At 42.0% G+C, this 23543-nt stretch overlaps 1 protein-coding gene and 1 long non-coding RNA gene across 8 annotated transcripts in view; one reads left to right on the forward strand and one right to left on the reverse strand.

The window, feature by feature from the left end:
* Positions 1-471: 471 nt before the first annotated feature.
* The window catches only part of SHQ1 (SHQ1, H/ACA ribonucleoprotein assembly factor), a 99433-nt gene continuing 76361 nt past the window's right edge, over positions 472-23543 (forward strand). Inside the window, exons 1-4 of one of the 7 annotated variants that reach the window (XM_084902071.1) lie at positions 472-713; positions 15186-15250; positions 16748-16870; positions 17826-17986. In XM_084902071.1, the coding sequence (XP_084758197.1) occupies positions 571-713; positions 15186-15250; positions 16748-16870; positions 17826-17986 (492 nt within the window). In that variant the 5' untranslated portion in view covers positions 472-570. Of the gene's footprint in view, positions 714-816; positions 1330-1349; positions 1456-5214; positions 5414-15185; positions 15251-16747; positions 16871-17825; positions 17987-23543 lie in introns of those variants that run through there. The other 6 variants (XM_084902073.1, XM_084902075.1, XM_084902074.1 and 3 more) reach the window with 6 other exon arrangements.
* Positions 9479-14806, reverse strand: LOC311631701. Its single transcript, XR_014796630.1, has 2 exons — positions 12484-14806; positions 9479-9920 (listed from the first exon to the last, which is right to left on the reverse strand). It is a non-coding gene; the product is annotated as an uncharacterized lncRNA (long non-coding RNA).

The raw sequence follows: 23543 nt of genomic DNA on the forward strand, positions 1-23543 counted from the left end.
TACAGCAGGGAAGTGGCTGAGAGGTATTCAAATGCAGGCCTCTACCTGGGAAGCTGATGCTATTAAAGTCATCTTGAGCCAAAACTGGTTTGGCTCAGTGGATAGAGCATTGGCCTGCAGACTGAAAGGTCCCAGGTTCGATTCTGGTCAAGGACATGTACCTTGGTTGCATGCACATCCCCAGTAGGGGGTGTGCAAGAGGCAGCTGATGGATGACTCTCTCTCACCCAAGTTTCTAACTCTCTATCCCTCTCTCTTCCTCTCTGTAAAATATCAATAAAATATATTTTTAAAAAAATCATCTCGAAGCAATGCGAAGGGTTGAGTGCGTCTGAGGCGGACACATGCTCGGGTTCTTCCAAGTTGTGCCCGGAGCACATTGCCTAGGCACAAAGCCCCGCTCCAGACTCCCTCTCCACTCCACCAATAGCGTCCCGTCTCCATGGAGATGGCGGTGGGGCGGGACTTCCTCTGCCACAGAGGAGCACTTCCGCCTTGGTCCGGAAGCGCCAGGGTAACCAGAGCGGCGGGCGAGGCAAGATTTCTGGAGGGTCTAACGGAGCCGCGGCGATGCTCACACCGGCGTTCGACCTCAGCCAGGACCCCGACTTCCTGACCGTCGCCATCCGCGTGCCCCACGCCCGTGTCTCCGAGTTCGACGTCTACTTCCAGGGCGCCGACTTCAGGTTCTACGCCAAGCCATACTTCCTCAGGCGAGTGGCGGCCGGGGCTGACCCTGCGGTGGGTGGAGCCCGCGGCGCCCGCCGCTGCTCGGCGCCGGACCCGGGCCTCGGGCGGCGGGCGCGCGGCGGCGCCCTCTTTCCCCTCGCCGCGCCTGCCGCCCGGGGCCCACATCAGAGGCACCCTGGCCGCCGCGGAGCGTGGCTTGGCGACCGCGCCCCCTCCGGTTTCCGTCCCGGTTTCCGCTCCGCGCGTGCCCGTGCCTGACCCGCGGTCCCGGCCACTCCGAGCCGCGTCCTGTCCCTGGACCCTTCCCCGAGCGCCCCTCGGCCCGCTCCTCTCCGGCCTCCCCGCGCCGCCCCCCCGCGCCCGGCCCGGCTGCGCCCGGCGGCGGCGCGGCTCTGGGCCATTTCCGAGGGCGCTGCGGTGCCGCCTCCGCCGCGGCAGGCTCCCTGCCCTCCGTCCGCTCGCTCTCGGAGGAGGGGACACCACCTTCGGAACCGTTCATTTCAGTTCCGGCTGCTCAGCCCGCCTTCCCCGCCGCGCATTCCCAGTACAGACCTTCCTCTCCAGGCCAGCACGTGCCTTCCTGGCCGAACCGGTTCTGCTCAGATCTCCACTGGCTTAACTGAGACCCCCTCCTTGATGGTACTGCCCTTCCCACTTCTTCACTCATCTGCTTGCTTGTCAAGTCCACGGTCTAGACCAGGCTCGGTTCTCAGCAGGGGATGTGGCGGAGCCTCGCGCAGGTTTCAGGGCAGCGGGGAAGGGGAAGTAAACTTCTAGCTACACGTCACAGCAAGTGCTCTGTAGGGAAACACATGGCGCTGGTGGAGGAGAAAGGGCGCCGTGTTTATCTGCGGTGACAATGAACTCAGGGAGGACCGGAAGATGATGGCGGTGCCGGCGAACATTTACTGCATTTTTACTCCAGTTTGGTGCTTTGTGAATGACCTAATTGGAATTTAGGAAAGTCCAGCAAAACAGGTTCTATTATTTACCGCTGGTACAATGAGGGATCAGAGGCTCAGAGAAAAGCTCTTAAATGGGATAGAGTTATACTAGTAAACAATAAATAAACATTTCCAAGTGAAAACCTCTCTGCTTACGCGGGGGGTGTTGATGAAGACAGAAGAGGACGTGTGAAGCAGTTTAAGGAGGACTCACTTCGCACAAAGGGGTCCATTCCTTGCGTATTGGAGGCTTGGGAGTTGGGCTTGTCTGAGTCTCAGAACAGTTAGAGCCCTGTGACTTTTGACAAGTTATTCCGTCTCAGTTTCTTAATTTGTAAAGTGGGACTAATGTTAGTGATCTTAAAGAGCTGATAGGAGGACAGATAATGCATACATAGTCCTCATTATCATGCCTGGTATTTATCCATGTGTTCAATAATCAGTCGGCATTGTTGATTTCTGGGCTCTCTGTTCTGTTCCATTGGTCTATATGTCTGTCCTTATACCATACCATGCTGTTTTGAGAACAGTGGCTTTGTAATATAACTTGAGGTCTGGTATTGTGATCCCTCCAACTTGTTCTTTTATCTCAAGATTTCTGTGGCTATTTGGGGTCCTTTTTTATTTTTTAAATAAATCTTTATTGTTCATATTATTACAAATGTTTCTCATTTTTCCCCCCTCCATTGCTTCCCTCCACCAGGTTCCCACCCCACCCTCTGCCCTTTCCCCACCCCTCCATTATCCTCATCCATAGATGCACAGTTTATGTTCAGTCTCTTCCCACACCCCCCATGCCCCTTTTCCCCAAGAATCGTCAGTTCACTCCCCTTCCATACCTCTGATACTATTATATTCACCAGTTAATATTGTTCATCAGATTTTTTTTAATTCTCTTGGCTTTTAGTTTCACTTGATAGTTACGTATTTGTTGATCATAATTTTTATCTATATCTTCTTCCTCTTCCTAAAGAACCCCTTTCAGCAATTCATATAATTCTGGTTTGGCGGTGATGAACTTCTTTAGCTTTTTGTTATTTGTGAAGCTCTTTATCTGGCCTTCGATTCTGAGTGATAGCTTTGCTGGGTATTTTTGGCTGTAGGTTCTTGCTATTCATCACCTTGAATATTTCTTGCCATTCCCGTCGGGCCTGCATGGTTTCTGTTGAGAAATCAGCTGACAATCGTATGGGTGTTCCTTTATAGGTAACTACCTGCTTTTCTCTTGCTGCTTTTAATATTCTCTCTTTGTCTTTTGCTTTTGGAATTTTAATTATGATGTGTCCTGGTGTGGTCCTCTTTGGATTCCTTTTGTTTGGAGTTCTGTGCGCTTCCTGGACTTGTAAGTCTAATTATTTCCCCAGGCGGGGGAAGTTTTCTGTCTCTATTTCTTTCATTATTCTTTAGGTATCTTGCTCTCTCTCTTCTTCTGGGACCTCTATAATTCTGATGTTGGTTCGCTTGAAGTTGTCCCAGAGGTTTCTTACACTATCTTCAACTTTCTGGATTCTCTTGCCTTCTTGCTTCTGTGGAGGAGTGTCCTCTGGCTCTTTATGTTCCAAATCTTTGACTTGATTCTTGCTATCTTCCATTCTGTTTTTAGGACTCTGTATAATTTTTTATTTCAGACAATGTATTCTTTATTTTTAGTTGATCCATTTTTATATCCTCATAGGTCTCGTTTATTTTATCGACCTTTTCTAGGAAATTCTTGAAAAACCTTATAAGCGTGGTTTTGAACTCTATATCCAGTCGCTTCTTGTCCTTCATTTCTTTCCTTTGTGATCTGTTTCCTTGTCTCAGCATTTTCACAGCTTCCCTGAGTTGGTAGGGTGGTTTTGTGTGCTAAGGTGTCCTATATGGTTCAGTGGGTCAGCCTCCCAGTTACCTGAGGTGGACAGTCTTGGTGTAGCCCTTTGTGGGCTGTGTGTGCAGTCTTGTTAAGCCTTGCTTGTTGTTGGTATCACTGGGAAGTGGTGATCTCCAAGCCAGTTGGCTATGAGGATCAGAGGTGTCTCAGCTAGGAGGGTTTCTGTATTCCACTTGGATGGGACGGAGTCTCGGGGTGGCACAGCCAAGCTTTGGTGAATCCTGCAAGATTGGTTGCAGGTGCGCGCACCTCTTTGGTATAGGTGCAGATAAGGTTTGGATTCCTGTCTGTCCCTCCCTAGGAGAGTCCTATTAGCGGCAAACGAGAAAGCTAGCCACTGGAAGGGCTTCTGTGCTCTGCTAGAATGGGGCAGAGTCTCGGGTGTTGCAGACAAGCTTTATTCAGCCCCTCCCTACGAGGGTCTGGTTTCTGAGTCCCGCAGTAATGGCCGCTGGCTTCACACACCTCCAAGAGATCTCTGCCCACTGCCTGACAGTCTGGCCTCTCCCTGTCTGGGGCTGTCTATCAGAGCAATAGGGTGGTTCTGTTTTCTTCCCGAACAAGAAAGCTAGCCGCCGCCATTAGCTGTCCTTCTTCTCTGCGCGCAGGGGGTAAGCCAGTAGTGAACTCGGCTTGGCCCGCCCTCTCCGTGTTCCGCAAGCAAGCCTGCAGCCAAGTCAGGCGGCCGCCTTTTTGTGCGTGCAGTTCACTGCACCTTCACAGTTCCTGAGGTTCAGTGTGCCTTCTCTCTCCTTCCCACGTGGTAGAACCTCCTCTCAGCCAGCTGTCCGGCGCTTCAGGGTGATGTTTCCCCTGTTTTCCAGTTCTAAATTCAAATTTGTTGTGGTAGGCTGCATTCAGGTGTCTACCCTATGCTGCCATCTTGGTTTCTCTCTGGGGTCTTTTTTTATTCCATATAAATTTTTGGAGAGTTTGTTCTAGATCTGTAAACTATGCTATTGGTATATTAATGGGCATTGCATTGAATCTGTATATTGCTTTGGATAGTATGGACATTTTGATGAAGTTGATTCTACCAATCCATGAACGTGGTATATTCTTCCACTTGTTTTATCTTCCTTTTCTCTTCTTTCAACATCCTGTAGTTTTCCGAGTACAGGTCTTTTACCTCAATTTTTTTGTTGCAATGGTAAATGGGATTGTTTTTTTTAGTTTTTCTTGCTGACAATTCATTATTGGTGTATAAAAATACCATCAATTTCTGGTTGTTAATTTTGTATCCTGCTACATTGTCAAATTCATTTATTAAATCATTTAGTTTTTTGATGAAATCTTTAGGGTTTTTCTATGTGCAATATCATGTCATCAGCAAATGACAGTTTTACTTCTTCTTTTCCGAACTAGTTCGGATGCCTTTATTTCTTCCTCTTGTCTGATCACTGTGGCTAGCACTTCCAGTACTATGTCAAACAGGAGTGGTGAAAGAGGGCATCCTTGTCTTGTTCTTGTTTTTGAGGAAAATTATTTTAATTTTTGCCCATTGAGTATGATGTTGGCTTTGGTTTATCATATAGTAAGGCTTTTATTATGTTGAGGTATGATCCCTCTATTCCCACTTTGCTGAGAGTTTTTGTTTGTTCTGTTTTTGTTTCTTAATCCTCACCCAAGGATATTTTTTCCATTTATGTATATATGTATATATGTATATATACATTTTCTTTTTTTTAGAGAAGAAAGTTGAAGAGAGGGAAAGATTGAGAGAAACATCGATGTGAGAAAAACACATCTGTTAATTGTCTCCTGCACAAGCCATGACCAGGGCCAGTGCAGGGTGGAGTCTGCAACCAAAGTATGTGCCCTTGACTGGAAATGGAATCTGGGACCTTTTGAACAGCAGGCCAACTCTCTATTCCCTGGCTGGGGCTGCTGAGAGTTTTTATCAACAAAGGTGATGGATTTTGTCAAATACTTTTCCTGCATCAATTGATATGATCATGTGATTTTTGTCTCTCTGTTTGTTTATGTGATGTATCATATTTATTGACTTGCAGATATTGTACCATCCCCAGAATATACGGTATTCCATTTGTAATGTAATGCTGGATCCGATTTGCTAGAATTTTGTTGAGGGTTTTAGCATCAATGTTCATCAGGGACATTAGTCTGAAAATCTCTTTCTTTATGGTGTCTTTATCTCGTTTGGGTTAGAATAATTATGGCTTCATAGAAAGAGCTTAGAAGTGTTCCTTCTTTTTGAAATTTTTGGAATAATCTGAGGAGGATTGGTGTTAGTTCTTTTAATGTTTGGTAAAATTCCCCTGTGAAGTTGTCTGGACCAGGGCTTTTATTTGCTGAAGTGTTTTGATTACTGCTTCAATTTCATTGGTAGTTAGCTGGCTATTGAGTTTTGGAAGATTGTATTTTTCTTAGAATGTCCATTTCATCTAGGTTGTCCAATTTGTTGCAATAGAGTTATTCATAGTATCTTTTTTCCTAATCCTTTCTATTTCTGTGGGGTTGGTTGTTACTTCACCTTTTCCACTTCTGATTTTGTTTATTTGTGTCCTCTCTCTTTGCTTCTTGGTGAGTCTGGCTAGATGATCATCAATCTTGTTTATCCTTTCAAAGAACCAGCTCTTGGTTTTATTCATCTTTTGTATTGTTTTTTTGGTCTCTATGTCATTTATTTCCGCTCTGATCTTTATTATTTCTTTCGTACTGCTTACACTGGGCTTTTTGTTTGGCTCTCTTTCTCATTTTCTAAGTTGTGGGGTTAGATAATTTATTACCAGTGTTTCTTCTTTTTTTGGAGGTAGGCCTGTAATGCTGAAAACTTCCCTCTTAAGACTGTTTTTACTGTGTCCATAGATTTTGGATTGTTGTGTTTTCATTGTCATTTGTTTCCAGGATGCTTTTTATTTCTTTTTTGATCTCTTTGCTAATCCAATTATTGTTTAATAGCATGCTTTTTAGTTGATTTCTAATTTTATGCCATTGTGTTCTGAGAAGATGCTTGATATGATTTCAGTCTTCTTGAACTTGAAGAGACTTTGCCTATGTTCCAATATGTAGTTTATCTTTGAAAATGTCCTTTATACACTCAAGAAGAATGTATATTCTGTATCTTGGGGTTAAAATGTTCTGAAGATGTCAGCTAGTTCCATCTGATTTAGTGAGTTGTTTAAGATTGCTGTTTCTTTGTTGATTTTTTTGTCTAGAAGATTTATCCAGTTATGTCAATGGGGTATTAAAGTCCCCTATTATGATAGTATTACTGTTGATCTCACCCTTGATATCTTCCAGAAGGTTTTTTTTTTTTTTTTTATAAATTTTTATTGTTCATATTATTACAAATGTTCCTCCCCCCAACTTCCCACCCCACCCTCTGCCCTTTCCCCACCCCCCATTGTCCTCATCCATAGGTGCACAGTTTATGTTCAGTCTCTTCCCACATCCCCTTCTCCCCTTTTCCCCAAGAATCATCAGTTCACTTCCCTTCCATACCTCTGATTCTATTATATTCAACAGTTAATATTGTTCCTCAGATTTTTTTTTTTTTTTAGTTTCCTTGGTTTTTAGATTCACTTGTTGATAGTTACGTATTTGTTGTTCATAATTTTTATCTTTATTTACTTTCTCTTCTGAAAGAACCCCCTTCAGCAATTCATATAATTCTGGTTTGGTGGTGATGAACTCCTTTAGCTTTTTTTTATTAGTGAAGATCTTTATCTGACCTTCGAATCTGAGTGATAGCTTTGCTGGATAGATTATCTTTGGCTGTAGGTTCTTACTATTCATCACCTTGAATATCTCTTGCCATTCCCGTCTGGCCTGCATGGTTTCTGTTGAGAAATCAGCTGACAATCGTATAGGTGCTCCTTTATAGGTAACTACCTGCTTAGCTCTTGCTGCTTTTAATATTCTCTCTTTGTCTTTTGCTCTTGGAATCTTAATTATGATTTGTCTTGGTGTGGTCCTCTTTGGATTCCTTTTATTTGGAGTTCTGTGTGCTTCCTGGACTTGTAAGTCCAATTCTTTCACCAGGTGGGGGAAGTTTTTTGTCACTATTTCTTTCAGTATGTTTTCGATATCTTGCTCTCTCTCATCTTCTGGGACCCCCATGATTCTGATGTTGGATCGTTTGAAGTTGTCCCAGAGGTTTCTTACATCATCTTCAATTTTCTGGATTCTCTTGCCTTCTAGCTTCTGCAGAGGAGTGTCTTCTGGCTCTTTATGTTCCAAATCTTTGACTTGATTCTTATGATCTTCTATTCTGTTTTTAGGACTCTGTATAATATTTTTTATTTCAGACAATGTATTCTTTATTTCTTGTTGATCCCTTTTCATATCCTCATAGGTCTCATTTATTTTATCGGCCTTTTCTAGGAAACTCTTGAAAAACCTTATAAGTGTGGTTTTGAACTCTATATCCAGTCACTTTTTGTCCTACATTTCTTTCGTTTGTGATCTGTTTGGTTTAGGCATTCTCGCAGGCAGCTTTCCTGATGGGGCGGGGTTTCAGGGTGGAGCCTACAGCCTTGGCTTCCGTCAGCCCCGCCCTATGCGACTCCTGAGACTCAGGGTCCTTCAGTACTCGTTGCAAGGGCCTCTGAGAGAAAGTTGCCCTCGATTTTCGCCTGCTGCCAAACTGTCTATGCTCTCCCCCAATGAGTCCGGTATTGGGGTTCAGTTCAGTTGGTAGTGGGATTGGAGGTGGCGTTCAGAGCAGTCTGGAGCCCCTGTCTCCTTCCCACCGGGGCAATCCTGCGGCACAGCCGGCCGGCCCTTCTCTGCACGCAGTGTGCGTGCCGCCGGGACCTCCTTTTGCCTCTCCCCCGGGGTTCCACCTTACAGCCCAGCTCCCTATGGATGAGCCTGGGTCCCCAGGGTCTGGCCTCGAATTGGGGGTCAGAGCAGTTGGACCTGGGCCCAGCACAGTCGGAGCTTTTCTCTTCTTCCCGCTTGGGAACGCCAGCCAGGCACTCAGCCTCCCTCCTCTCCGGCTCAGTCCTCTCCGCGTGCACCGCGTGTCTCCGTACCTTAGGCTTTTACAGCTCCTCCGCGCTTCCTTCTGGTTTTTTCCTTGCTTCTTGTTGTAGAATTTCCAGTCAGTCGACTTTCCTGTAGTTCTGGGTAATGTCCATTTTATATTTTAGTTGTATTTTATTGAAATTGTTGTGTGCGGCTGCGGCTAGTTGCCTACCTGAGCAGCCATCTTGGATTCTGGACCTCAGTTCTTGAGTTTGGCAACAAAAATGAGAAGTTTTTTTTTTTTTTTTTTTTTTTTTATGTATTTGGATGCTCCTGTATTGGGTGCTTATATGTTTACCAGAATTATATCCTCTTGTTGTATCGATCCCTGTAATATTATGAAGTAGCCTTCCTTATGTCTTGTTATGGCCTTCACTTTGAGGTCTGTTTAGTTAGATATAAGTATTACCACACTAGTTTTTTGTTTGTTTGTTTTTTCATTTTCGTTTGCCTGAAAAAAATTTTCTGTCCCTTGACTTTCAGTCTGCTTGAGTCCCTTGTTCTGAGGTGGGTTTCTTATATACAGCATATGTATGGGTCATGTTTTCTTATCCATTCAGCCACTTGGTGTCTTTTGATTGGCTAATTTAATCCATTTACGTTTAAGGTTATTGATAAATACTTGTTTGTAGCCATTTTTATTCTTTATGCCTGTGTTCCTTCTTCCCTTAATACTTCTTCTTTTTAAACTTTCCTTTAACGCCGGGACCGGTTTGGCTCAGTGGATACAGTGTCGGCCTGCGGACTGAAAGGTCCCGGGTTCGATTCCAGGCAAGGCCATGTATCTTGGTTGCGGGCACATCCCCAGTGGGGGGTGTGCAAGAGGCAGCTGATCGATGATTCTCTCTCATCGATGTTTCTAACTCTCCCTCTCTCTTCCTCTCTGTGAAAAATCAATAAAATATATTTAAAAAAAAATAAAAATAAACTTTCCTTTAACATTTCTTGCACTCCTGGCTTGGTAATAATAAACTCCCTTAACCTTTTTCTTTTTCTTTTTTCTGTGAAGCTCTGTTTCACCTTCAATTTTGAATGATAGCCTTGCTAGATAGAGTGTTCTTGGATTCAGTCCCTTGCTTTATATACTTCATTCCATTCACTTCTGGTCTGCTGTGTTTCTGTTGAGAAATCATTTGATAATCTAATGGAAGATCCCTTGTAGATAACTTTCTGTGTTTTTTTGCATTTCTTAAGATTCTCTCTTTGTCACTAATGTTTGCCATTTTAATTACATGTGGTGGTGTGGGTCTTTTTGGATTCATCTTGTTTGGGACTCTGTGCTTTTGTGACTTTTCTTCCCCAAATCAGGGAAATTTTCTGTCATTATTTCTTCAGATAATTTTTATAATCCTTGCTCCTCTTCTTGTCCTTCTGGCACCCTTATTATATGAATGTTGCTTCTTTTCATGTTGTCCCAAAGCTCCCTAAGCCACACATGTCAAACACAAGGCCCGCGGGCCAAATCCGGCCCGCCAGGCCTTGCAATGTGGCCCGCACCGCGCTGTCATCACTGCACTCCGCTGCGTTCCATCACAATGACATAGGAGGCTTGTGATCTCGCCGGCGGCTAGCTGGCCGCCATACTTGCTATCTATTACGCATGCGCATAGATAACAAGTCACACGAGATTCAGGAGGCGTGACCTATAGTCCGGCATCCGATGTGGTTGTGCGGGTGGCAGAGCAGAGGAGAGAGTGAGTGTGCGGGCATAAAAAATACACAGCAGAAGCTGTCAGTTCCTGACATAAAGTGCAGGCATAAAAATCGCAACAGAATCTGCTATCTGTACCCAGCCAGGCATTTATTGACTGACTTCTTTTTTCTCCACTCCATCTGCCAAATCAAGCTATCCCTGTGCAGTTTTCAACTTTTTCCTTCTAATGCAGATTTCCAATAAACTACATCTTTTACTGCCAATATTGATCCCAAAATGTCCAGGAAAAGAAAAGTTGACGGTGAAGGCAGACAATTTAATGACAAATGGGAAAATGAATACATGTTTGTGCTTAGAGAGGGCAAACCAGTGTATATATTGTGTTATGAGACAGTGTCGGTGATGAAAGAGTACAATATACGTCGTCATTTTGACACCAAACATAATGTTAAGTATGGCAAATATACTTTGGAAGAAAAGCATAAAATTGTTAAAGAACTAAAAGGCAAACTACAATCACAGCAGCAAATGTTTACAAAGGCTACAGCGAAAAATGATGCTGCAGTGAAAGCAAGCTTTATAGTGGCTGAAGAAATTGCCCGTACTTCAAGGTGTTTTTCACAGGGTGCCTTTTTGAAGCAATGCATGCTAAAAGTGTGTGAGCAAGTATGCCCAGACCAGATACAGAGTTTTCAAAATCTCAGTTTGTCAAGAAACACCATTGCAGATAGAGTTCAAGAACTCTCAGGAAATCTATCATCACAGCTGGCCGAACAGGCATGCAGTTATCTCGCTTTTTCACTTGCTATTGATGAAAGCACAGACAACACTGATACAGCGCAGCTGTCCATCTTTATACGTGCTACGAAGACCGACCTCTCTGTCACTGAGGAACTTTTGGATGTAGCTGCCATGCATGGGATGACGACTGGTAGAGATATATTTGAGGCTGTGGAGAAATCTATAAATAATTTTAAATTACCCTGGGAAAAGTTGGTGGGGCTAACTACCGATGGCGCACCTTCAATGTGCGGAGAAAAGAAAGGCTTGGTTGGACTAATGAAGGAAAGAATGCAAAAAAGTCACTGCCACACACCCTTGATTACTTATCATTGCATTATCCACCAAGAGGCTATGTGTGGAAAAGTTCTGGACATGAATGACATAATGACCACAGTCATTAAAACTATTAACTTTATACGGGCACGTGGCCTGAATCATCGCCAGTTCCAGCAGTTTTTACAGGAGGTGGGTGCAGAGCATGGAGACGTGCCATACCACACAGAAGTAAGATGGCTGAGCAAGAGCACAGTCCTCAAAAGATTTTTTGAGCTCAGAGAACAAATTGCTCTTTTCATGGAAAGTAAAGGAAAGCCCTTGCCTGAACTGTCGGATCCCGCCTGGCTATGTGATTTTGCTATGATGTGTGACATATGCGAGCATCTCGTCCAACTGAATCTGAAGCTGCAGGGACGCAAACAAGTCATCACGAAGATGTCTGACATGATCACAGCATTCCAGCGTAAACTTCAACTATGGAAGTCCCAACTGGAACAGGACAATCTTGCCCACTTTCCCGTTTGTTTGAGTATCTCAACCACTATTTCTGGTACTTTTCCTTGCAGTCGGCTGGCTACCAAAGTTAGCCGTTTACTAAGTGAATTTGAGCGGCGCTTCTCTGACTTTAGAACACAGCACTCAGGCTTTGACATCTTTGCCAATCCTTTTACAGTTGATGTCAACAATGTGCCCCATCACCTTCAGGTGGAGATAATCTAGCTTCAGTCTGACAGTGGCCTGAAATCAAGGTTTCAGGATGTTGAAATTGAGGACTTCTACCCTCTACTGCCCCCTGACTCAATGCCAGAGCTCCGACTTCATGCTGCCCGTATTCTATCCATGTTCGGGAGCACCTATCTCTTGTGAACAGATGTTTTCAATAATGAATCTGAACAAAAACAAGCACAGATCACGCATTACCCATGACAACCTCCATGCTGTTTTGCGGGTTGCTACAGCCCAAGAAATAAAACCGAACATTGACTCATTGATCTGGGGAAAACGGTGTCAGACATCTAGCCAGAAAACAAAACAATGAGCATTTTAGGTACATTCCAATATTACTGTTTTGCTTGATACCAATATTACTGTTTTGCTTGATAGCATGTGAGTTGGTTAACAGCACTGTTAAGGAAAAGATTGTTCCACTCATTTTAAATTCACATTTCTGGTTAACATTGTCAGTTTATGACTGTTCAGTAAACCATTCGGCCCGCGATTTAGGCTGAATTTTAGATTTTGGCCCCTTCTCTGATTGAGTTCGACACCCCTACCTTAAGCTATCCTCTGCTTTTGAATTTTTTTTAAATTAAATTATTATCTGTGTACATATCTTACCATTGTGCTTTTGAATTTTTTTCTCCAGTTACTGCTCAGCTTCTTCTAGTCTACTGTTGAAACCTTCCATTGTATTCTTTATTGTAGCTATATAAATTCTTCATTTGGACTTCGTTCTTACATATGTTGTTGATTTTCTCATCCGGCCAGTTTTGGAACTTTATGGCCATTATGCAGAATTCTTTCTCTGATATATTGTTTACTTCCATTTCATTTAGTTCCTTTTCTGACTTTTCTTTCTTTTGGGGGTTGTTTCTCTGTCTCCCCATTTTTTCTGTCTATTTTTGGTCCTGGGCTCCCTGCTTAGGGTCTGAGGGGTTGAAGCCCCTAGCACAAACATGTCAAACTCGAAGGGCAAAATAAAGTTTAAGTTTGTGTGGGCCGCAAAAAAAACAAAAGCTTCAATTTTCATAGAAATGTAGATTTATTTTGATAGAGACATGGTGAATATAAAAGGCTGAAATAAATGAGTAATCATTAACATAGAATAATAGGACATTTTATTAAAATCAATATTTTCTTAAATATTATCTTACCAGACACTGAATAACTGCACAAATTAATAAGCATAATGCAAATAAACCTATTTTTCTTGTTCTCTGAAAGTGAAATATTTCCTGTTATGCACACCAAACAAATGAATCCAAGACTAATGATATGGCAGTTGGCTGCTAAAATATTCACTACATATTAGTATTTGTGGAGAGAAATGGTGTGCCTGCATGTAAGGGAAATACAATAAATGCAACACGATTATAGTGATTAGTCATTAGTGATCATTGTAGTTTGTTATTAATAATTATGTATGACAGGATATTGTAAAAAATTAAGTTACGGAATTTTTATTAAAATGTTTTTTACCATTATATTGGCTGAACCACAAAAATATTTCTTGTGGGCTGCATGTGGCCTGTAAGCCACAAGTTTGACATGCTTCCCCTAGCTAGCCTGGGGACTGGGTCTGTCTTGAGTTTCACACCTTTATTGTCTCTCTTCTGAGTTCTATCTCCTCCCACGGTCTGGTACCTCCATCGTCCACTTCAGATTCTTGCAGGGTGAGTGCACAGTTCCTCTGGCGTGGGACTTTCTGACAGGGCCCAAAGCCCTCTGGCATGCACTGCACTGTGCAGCCCCAGCACCAAGGCAGGATGGCACCCTAGATCTCTCTGGCAGCGCACTTGCAGTGTGGTCCTGTGACATGTGGCTGGGCACACTAGTTCACACCAGTAGCTCTGACCTGGGCCTGGGGTGGGATGCGTGCCAGGGTGACAGCTCTATACTGGGACCAGGGATGGAGCGGGGTGTGGGCTATCCCTGGCTTGCACTTGCCGCGTGGGACCTGAAATGCAGGATTGGGCTCCTGTGAGGAGGTGCTCTCAGCAGGTCTTTCTGGCATGCACACCGCAGAAGTCTGGAACCCATGGTGTGGTGCCTTGGCTGCTCACTGCCGGACACTTAGCAGTGGTGGTTTTACATGGGTTATGGCTGGCAAGTGGCTCCCCGCACACGTCCAGGGATGGTATCTGAGGTCAGTGTGGATGTTGGCATGGCTGTACTCATAGCCTCTGTTGCTCCCCTCTACAAGATGACGTGGGTTTGGTGCCAATGCTGCGCTGGCCTTGGAGTGCTCCTGGCGGTAGCCTGTCTAGGAGAGCCCAGTCTGCCAGTCCCTGGGATTCCTGAGCTAGCTATCTGTCCCTCATTCACCCCACACATCCACCCTTGTCCACACACACTCCTTATCCTTTATTCTGTCCCTCTCTCCCTCCCTGCTGTCTTTTTGGCCACCATGTTCGAATTCCCTCTAGTCCTGACTTCTACTTTAGAAGAATTATTTTAGGGCCTCAATGGAAGATTGACAGAACCAGAGTGAAATTGGAAACAGGAATCAGTTCATTTCCTTTAGTAGGAAAGAAAAGAAAATCCCCCTAGAGTAATTATAAGATTTTAGAAAAACATTTTTTCCCCCTCTTAGTAGTAATTTGCCCAATGCAAACAATTGGTTTTGTTGTTCCTTATTGTTCCTCACCCCTCTTTTTTTGGTAGCCAATTATTCTACTTTTATTGGGTCCATGCTGTGGCAGGCACCAGGCATATAAATAACTCATTCATTAGGGAGGTGGAAGTACTGTAACAATGGTGATAACTAGATTGTGGCTTTCCTCTTTAAGTATTTTATTGATGAGTAGTAGTATTTAGACAGAGAAGTCATCTCTAATTTTTTTTTTAATCTTAGCTAGGAAAGAAATCTGTTATTTACTTTCTAAAATGTTAAATAAATGCTGAGGTACTTCCTTTTATTTATTTATTTATTTATTTTTAAAAAATATATTTTATTGATTTTTTTACAGAGAGGAAGGGAGAGAGACAGAGAGTCAGAAACATCAATGAGAGAGAAACATCTATCAGCTGCCTCCTGCACACCTCCCACTGGGGATGTGCCTGCAACCAAGGTACATGCCCTTGACCGGAATCAAACCTGGGACCCTTGAGTCTGCAGGCCGATGCTCTATCCACTAAGCCAAACCGGTTTCAGCTGAGGGATTTCCTTTTAAAATGGTTGACAGTTTTCAATGTATACTGGTCACTTATATTTTGTAGTTTGAGGATTTCATGAGCTCTTATATTAAATTTGCAGATTAACTCTTCCTGGGAGAATTGTAGAAAATGGAAGTGAAAAAGGGTCCTATGATGCAGATAAAGGTATTTACTTCGGAGATTTTGTTAGTTTTGTTCTTTGGATTCTTCATGTTAATGTTACTGTGTAAAAATCTTTTAAGACTAGAGGCCTGATGCATGAAATTCATGCAAGCGTATGCCCTCACAGCCCCGGCTTTGTGCGGAAGGTTGTCTGGATGGTCGTTCTGCTTTTCAGCTGTTCAGTCGATTTGCATGTTATGCTTTTATTATTAGAGATACTGTGAAGATCTCTAATAATAAAGAGATGCACTTACAATTACATGTATTGCAAGTGTAGTCTGTCCCTATGACTAAAGTTTTTCAGTGTCAAATGCTGTTATTCATGGGTTTCTTAAAATTGACAATTTTTTTAGTCTTTGAAAGTATTTCACAGTATTCTTCATAGTAAACTTAACCCTGCTTGTGTGAGGCAATAGACGACATAGATGATTTTAGCTGTGAATCAAATCTTTCTTGTACACTTTCTTGTACACTTTTAAAATTTAGTTATGTGTAGATGAGAAAGAAGCTGTTCATAGGTGGCATTTAAAGGCTGACAGAATTTTCTTCTTGTGAATAAGTCATTCAGCTAGCCCTACAAACATTTTTTCTCTTTATGTAAGTAGTTTGTTATTAGGTAGGAATAAGAATACGCTGTGTGCTCTTATGTAATTTACCCAGGGACTATTATCTATTGCCTTCATGAACTAGGGAAAGGGAGGAAAGATGGGATGACAGTGTTAAGTGACAATAGTGCAATATGATTAATGTGATAAAGAAGTATAATAAAACTGCCTTCCTAGGTTTAAATCTGCTTTTAATTGCACATAAGTTGTTATTACATTTTAAAAGGACATAGGACTTGAGGAAGGTTGCTATATGTGGAAATATTTTGGGTTAATAGCATTTGATATATTTAGATAAGGTTTAGTTCACTGAAAGAATAAAATGTTTTAAAATGTAATGTGTTCATAGCTGAGCTTAGTTGAAGTTTGATAAACCCAGTCAAGGAAAGAAAAGAAGTACATAGGTATAATTTATATCTGCCTTAGACTGACTTTAGGAATGTAGTTCCTAAGATAGTAAAGGATTTTATTAAGCTATAACTGCTTTTATGTATTTTTGAAATTGGTGCTATTCTGTATAGGATAATGTATCCTGATTTTTTTTTTTTTTGCCTCCCTAGTCCAGAAATACATTTTATAAGAAGCTGCTGTTACCCTCTCAGGCTATTGAGTTTTGGAATTTTAATATTATCAATAGTTAGGGTGATATTGCAGTAAGACTAAAGTATTCAGCAGCTTTAACAAATTACTTTCTTATAGTGGTGACAGCTGAATTAGTGGTTCTGAAAAACCCAGTTGGAACTTTTCTGATTTTTAGTCACTAAATTTATGTAAGGCCATAGTTTTGGAGCTCTATAAAATAGAATTATATCTAAACATACATATTACATAGATATATTTGTGAAGTTTTTAAGTATTTTAATCTTGTTAACCATAAAACAAATTTATGTTTAAGGAATTTTTACCATTCAGTTACCCAAAGAAACTCCTGGTCAGCATTTTGAGGGGCTGAACATGTTAACTGCGCTTCTGGCACCAAGAAAATCCAGGACTGCAAAACCACTGGTGGAGGAAATAGGTATGTTTATTGCATTTGAAACAACAACAAAAAAGCAGAATATTTGGAATGTTGTATATTTCCAGGGGAAAAGAATATAGCAAATAGGAGATTGGAGAAAATACTTCAAGTGACAAGGTAGGTTATGTGAAAATAGCTCATTTGGCAATATATAATTTGTTTTAAAAAAATATATTTTATTGATTTTTTTACAGAGAGGAGGAGAGAGGGATAGAGAGTTAGAAACATTGATCAGAGAGAAACATTAATCAGCTGCCTCCTGCACACCTCCTACTGGGGATGTGCCCACGACCAAGGTACATGCCTTTGACTGGAATCGAACCTGGTATGTACGTTTCAGTCCACAGGCCGACGCTCTATCCACTGAGCCACACCGATCAGGATGGCAACATATAATTTAAAGACATAAAGAACTCCATTGAACCAGTAGGTCAGTCATATTTTTTAATATATTAAAATAGCATCTCTGTCTCGCAAAATATTGGCCACTTGAGCTAAAATTAGAAGTGTACAATTCAGTGAGTTACATAAAGTGAACACCAATATTAGAGTAGAAATGGAACATTTCCAGTAACCTGGAATCCAACTGGGCCTCCTCCCTGGTCCCTCCTCCTCTCCAAGGTACCCACTGTCCTCAGTTTTGCCTGTTTTTGAATTGTATATAAATATAATTTCACAGTATGTGTTCATTTTTGACTGGCTTCTGTCACTTAACATTTTTGTGAGATTTATAAATATATGGCTGAGGTCTGTTTGTTTTTACTGTATTTATTATTCCTACATCCTATCATGAGTGGATTGTGGTGTTTTTTCCCCCCATTTTTTTGCCATCTATGAATATTCTTTTACTGTGTTTTGGTACAACACAGGCAGTCATTTTCCCTCCATTTTTTTCTTCCCTGAGTGGTACCTAGGAAATCCAGTATTTTAAAAAGTTAATATTTAACACATTTAGGTGCTTCTGAGGTTTCTGAGGAAGGAGTAGAAGATGATGATGAAGACTTTGACTGGGAAATTGAACAGTCCCCCTATGAAGAGGTGCCAGAAAGTGTTCTGTACCCGCATGGCCACTATGGATTTGGAGGCCTGCGATCAGGAGTATTTCAGCGGTTACAGGTAGGCTGTTTCCCAGAAGACCTGGGCATCTAGGTTTTACACGTAGGTATTGTAGTCTCAGTTCTGCTCATCCTGGAAGTGACTTTATGAATGTTATAAGAGGCGACCTGTTGAGAGCACAAAGCTCAGTTCCTGTCCGCACACGTGATAGCTGCTCCTGCCTGTCCTGCACAGCTGCTCTGCCCAGGCTCCACGCCTCCAGGTAGATGATGCTCTCCACCTCTTTGTTCTGCGCTTGGTTCAGGGTTCTAGACATTAGGTTTTAAACACAAAGTGGAACCACCTCTCCTCATACTTCTGGAAAGCTTTGTGTTTTATATGAAAGTCATGTGCTTATGGCAGGTGTACCTCAGCCCAGTCTGCGCCCTCTTGTGTCCAGGGCTCTTGTAGTCTGGGATCTCTCGCTTCTTATTGCCCACCTGCAGCAGAGGCGGGAGAAGCTCCTGCCATTGCCGCTGTGCTCGCCACCCATGAGCCCAACTTCTGGCTGAGCATTGCTCCTCTGTGGGAGCGGACTGACCATTGGGCAGCTCCTGTATGAGTGTCTTCCCCCTGGTGGTCAGTGCGTGTCATAGCGACCAATTTGCATACAGTATTAGGGTTTTATTAGCTAGGACTAGAGGCCCAGTGCATGAAATTCATGCACAGGGGGCGGGGAGGAGAGGAGGTGGTGGTATCCCTTAGCTCAGTCTGCACCCTCTCCAATCTGGGACCGCTTGAGGGATGTCCAACTGCCCGTTTAGGCCCGATCCAGGACTGTTGGCTCCCAACTGCTTGCCTGCCTGCCTTCCTGATTGCCCCTAACCACTTCTGCCTGCCAGCCTGATCACCCCCTACCCACTCCCATGCCAGCCTGATTGATGTCTAACTGCTCCCCTACCAGCTTGTTTGCACCCAACTTCCCTCCTCTGCTGGCCTGGTCACCCATAACTGCAGAGTTGATCACCCCCAACTGCTCTCCCTTGCAGGCCTGGTGCCTCCCAACTGACCTCCCTTGCTTGCCTGGTCACCCACAACTGCCCTCACTTGCAGGCCTTGTCCCTCTCAACTGCCCTCCCCTGCTGGCCACCTTGTGGTGGCCATCTTTATCCACATGGGGACAGGATCTTTGACCACATGGGGCAGCCATCTTGTGTGTTGGAGTGATGGTCAATCTGCATATTACTCTTCTATTAGATAGGATAGAGGCCTGGTGCACAGGTGAGGGTCAGCTGGTTTGCACTGAAGGGTGTCCCGGATCAGGGTGGGAGTTCCCTTGGGGCATGGGGCGGCCTGGGCGAGATGCTTGTGGTGGTTTGCAGGCCAGCCATGCTCCCCGGTGACCCAAGTGGAGGCCCTGGTATCTGGAGTTTATTTATCTTTACAATTGAAACTTTATAGCCTGGAGCAGAGTCAAGCCTTCTGCTTGCTCCGTGGCTGCCGCCATTTCTGTTTGGATTTATTAATTGAAACTTTGTAGCCTTGAGTGGAGGCTTAGGCTGGCAAGGGCAGGCGGACAGCTTGGTTTCTTTCATTGCTTGGGAAACCCAAGCCTTCCTCCTGCTCTCTGTGGCGGCAGCCATCTTGGTTGGGGTTAATTTGCATACTTGCTCTGATTGGCTGGTGGGCGTGGCTGGTGGGTATAGCAGAGGTGTGGTCAATTTGCATTTTGCTCTTTTATTAGATAAGCAGTTCCTGGTGATGGTGAGTTTGTGTTGTTTGATCAGTTTGTTTAATTTTTGGTGTATAGTAGGCACTTCTGTCTCTTTACTCTTGATGGGGATTGAATGTAATCTCTTGTTAAAACCTGATTATTTGTCAATTAGGCTAAACAAGAATGGCATCACTTTCTCTTCCTACAATAATGAAGGAAATTTGGCTTCGTTTTAGGTTATCTAGGAATATTGAAATGAATGAAATGGAGAGGAAATATTTTGGATTACTTTGTAATGCTGTTTTAAAGGAAATGTATTCCTAGAATGCCATGTGATGAAAGTGTTAATGAACCACTCTCTTAGCTTCTTACCTTTTTTAAAATGAAAGAAATAGCAATGAGCAGTTTTGTTTGTTTTATTTCATTCCTGTCTGAGTAGAGAATGTTAAACCTGTTGTAATGTGGTTTATTATAGTAAGACATATTTGAGTTTAATAAGGAAAGGTAAATGACCTATGCTGTAGTCCCACTTCTTTTTTTAAATTTTATTTATTTTTAAAATTTTTTAAAATTTTTAAAAAAATATATGTTTTATTGATTTTGTACAGAGAGGGAGAGAGATAGAGAGTTAGAATCATCGATGAGAGAGAGTCATCGATCAGCTGCCTGTTGCACACCCCCTACTGGGGATATGCCCGCAACCAAGGTACATGCCCTTGACCGGAATCGAACCCGGGACCTTTCAGTCCCCAAGCCAACGCTCTATCCATTGAGCCAAACCGGTTTCCGCTGTAGTCCCACTTCTACCCATGTTTTAATTTGGGATGCCAGGTCACTTACTTGAGTACAAGAAAGTTTCATTTCCACTTTATAAAATAGAGATAACTTTGTTCACCTCTTTATAAGGTATAGTGTGCCCATGTAACTTATTTCTAGAAAATTTAAGGGGATGCTACAGTGTGTAAACTCTTTGAAAACAACTATAAGATGCTAGAAAGACCTCTGCCCTTGAAAAATTTAAGATTCCTTAAAGGGAACAAAATTTGGATTTACTTAGGAACAAACAATGCTGATGAACTTTTTCCTTAAAAAAACCTGTGACACTTTTCTGCTGAATTATGTTCTCTCTACTTCGTTACGAGAGATGTCTGAGATTTTGTTGCCTATAGTTTCTTCTAATATTTTTATGGTTTAATGACTTACATTTAAGTCTTTTTTTTTTTATTCATTTTGAGTTTATTCTTGTATATGATATAAGGTGGTGGTATATTTTTCATTTTTTTTCATGTTGTATCTTCAATTTTCCCAGCACTATTTATTGAAGAGACTCTTGATGTCACTGTGTATTCTTGCCGCCTTTTGTTAGATATTAATTGAGTGTAATGTCTTAAGTTGATTTCTGGGTTCTCTATTCTGTTCCATTGATCTATATGCCTGTTCTTGTGCCAGTACCAGGCTGTGTTGAGCATAGTGGCTTTAAAGTATAATTTGATATCTGGTATTGGGATTCCTTCAACTTTATTCTTCTTTCTCAAGATTGCTGTGGCTATTCAAGGTCTTTTTTGGTTCCATATAAATTTTTGGAGTATTTGTTCTAGGTCTGTGAAATAGTGCTGTTGGTATTTTAATAGGGATGTTAATCCTACAAATCCATGAACATGATATATTCTTCTACTTGTTTATATCTTCCTCAATCTCTTTTTTTCAACATCCTGTAGTACAAGTCTTTTACAACTCCTTGGTTGAGTTATTCCTAAGTATCTTAATTTTTTTGTTGTAGTGGTAAATGAAAATAATTGTTTAGTTTATTTTTTTGAGAATTCAATATTGGTGTGTAAAAATTCCATTGATTTCTGGGTGTTAATTTTGTACCTTGCTGCAATGCAAAATTCACTTATTAAATCTAGTAATTTTTTTATGGAGTCTTTAGGACTTTCTGTGTATAATATATGTCATCTTCAAATGACAGTTTTATCTCTTCCTTTCCAATTTGGATGCTTTTTATTTCTTCTTGGCTGATCCCTGTGGCCATGACTTCCAGGACTATTTTGAATGAGAGTGGTGAAAGCAGACATCCTTATCTTGTTCCTGTTCTTAGGGGAAATGATCTTAGTTTTTTCCCATTGAGTGTGATGTTTGCTGTACATTTGTCATGCATGGCCTTTGTTATGTTGAGATATGATCCCTCTATTCCCACTTTGCTGAGAGTTTTTATCAACTGATTTTTTTAAAAATGAGTTTTTTTGTATCTATAGGATCATGTGATTTTTGTCTTTCAGTTTACTTATATGATATATCATGTTTATTGAGTTACGAGTTTTTTAACAGCCTTGCATTCATGGAATAAGTCCCACTTGGTCATGATCTTTATAATATATTGCTGCATCCAAAATGCTAATATTTTGTTGGGGGTTTTAGTATCCGTGTTCATCAAAGATATTGACCTGCAGTTCTCTTTCCATATAGTGTCTTTATTTGTTTATGGGATTAAGATAATGTTTGCCTCATAGAAAGAAGTTCAAACTGTTGCTTCTTCTTGAAATTTTTGAAATAGTTTGAGGAGTATAGGTGTTACTTCTTTGAATGTTTGGTAAGACTCCCCTTGAAACCATCTGGACCAGTACTTTGGTTTGCTGGGAATTTTCAAATTACTGACTCAATTTTATCCATTGTTATTGGCCTATTCAGGTTTTTCTGATTCCGTTTTTAGAGGTTGTATTTTTCTAGGAATTTGTCCATTTCATTTATATAGTCAGCTTGTTGGCATATCGTTGTTCATAGTATTTTCTTTCAATTCTTAGTGTTGCTATTGTGTCAGTTGTTACTTTGCTGCTTTCATTTTTGATTTTACATATTTGGGTCTTTGTTTCTTGATGAGTCTGGCTAATGGTTCATCAATCTTATTTATCTTTTCAAAGAACCAGTTCTTGGCTTCATTGATCTTTTGTACTTTTTTTGGTCTCTATGTCATTTATTTTTGCTCTAATCTTTATTATTTCCTTCCTGCTACTTACCCTGGGCTTTTCTTGTTGTTCCCTTTCGAGTTCTGTAAGTTATAGGGTTAAATAGTTTATTATTAATTTTTGTTGTTTTTTTGAGGTAGGCCTATAGTGCTATGTACTTCCTTGTCAGGACTGCTTTTGCTCTGTCTCAGATTTTTGGTTGTTGTGTGTGCATTTTCATTTGCTTCCAGGAAGTTGTTTTTTGTTTTTTTTTTCCTCCCTTGATGTCAATGGTAACCCATTCATTGTTTAATAACATGCTATTTAGCCTCCATGTATTTGAATGTTTTTGGGTGTTTTTACTATAGTTGATTTTAATTTCATGCCATTGTGATCTGAGAAGATGTTGATATTATTTCAATCTTCTTGAACTTGTAAAGACTTGTTTTATGTCCTAACTTGTGGTCTGTCTTTGAGAATGACTCATGTGCACTTGAGAAGAATGTATATTCTGTCTCTTTGAGGTGAAATCTCTCTCTCTATATCAAAGGCTAATATGCTAAGTTTCTTGACTGTCTGATGTGCAATGACCACCAGGGGGCAGACTCTCAACTTGGGAGCTGTGAGCTATAGCGACTTGGCAGCTGTGGTTCTCGGGCGACTCACTCTGAAACCAGAGAGGAGGGAGCCAGATTCCTTGTGGGGCTGCACATTTCCACCTTCAACCATTGGTTATGTTGTTGCTGGGGCACTGTCTTTCAGAATCTGGTTTACTGCACACTTGCATTTGCGTTCCACACCCTGTACAAAAACAACTATGCAGAGTGCCCTCTCACACCCCGGGACCCCTCAGGGGATGTTGGAGAGCTGGTTTCGGCCTGATCCTCACAGGCCAGGCCAAGGAACCCACCTGCTGGAGGGAATCCGCTCATTCTACAGGTGCCTGATAGGGACTGCAGGAGGTTGGCTCCAGGGTGGGTCT

The sequence above is a fragment of the Pipistrellus hanaki genome (genome assembly GCF_964339955.1).
Source record: "Pipistrellus hanaki genome assembly, chromosome: 13".
Lineage (NCBI taxonomy): Eukaryota > Metazoa > Chordata > Mammalia > Chiroptera > Vespertilionidae > Pipistrellus > Pipistrellus hanaki.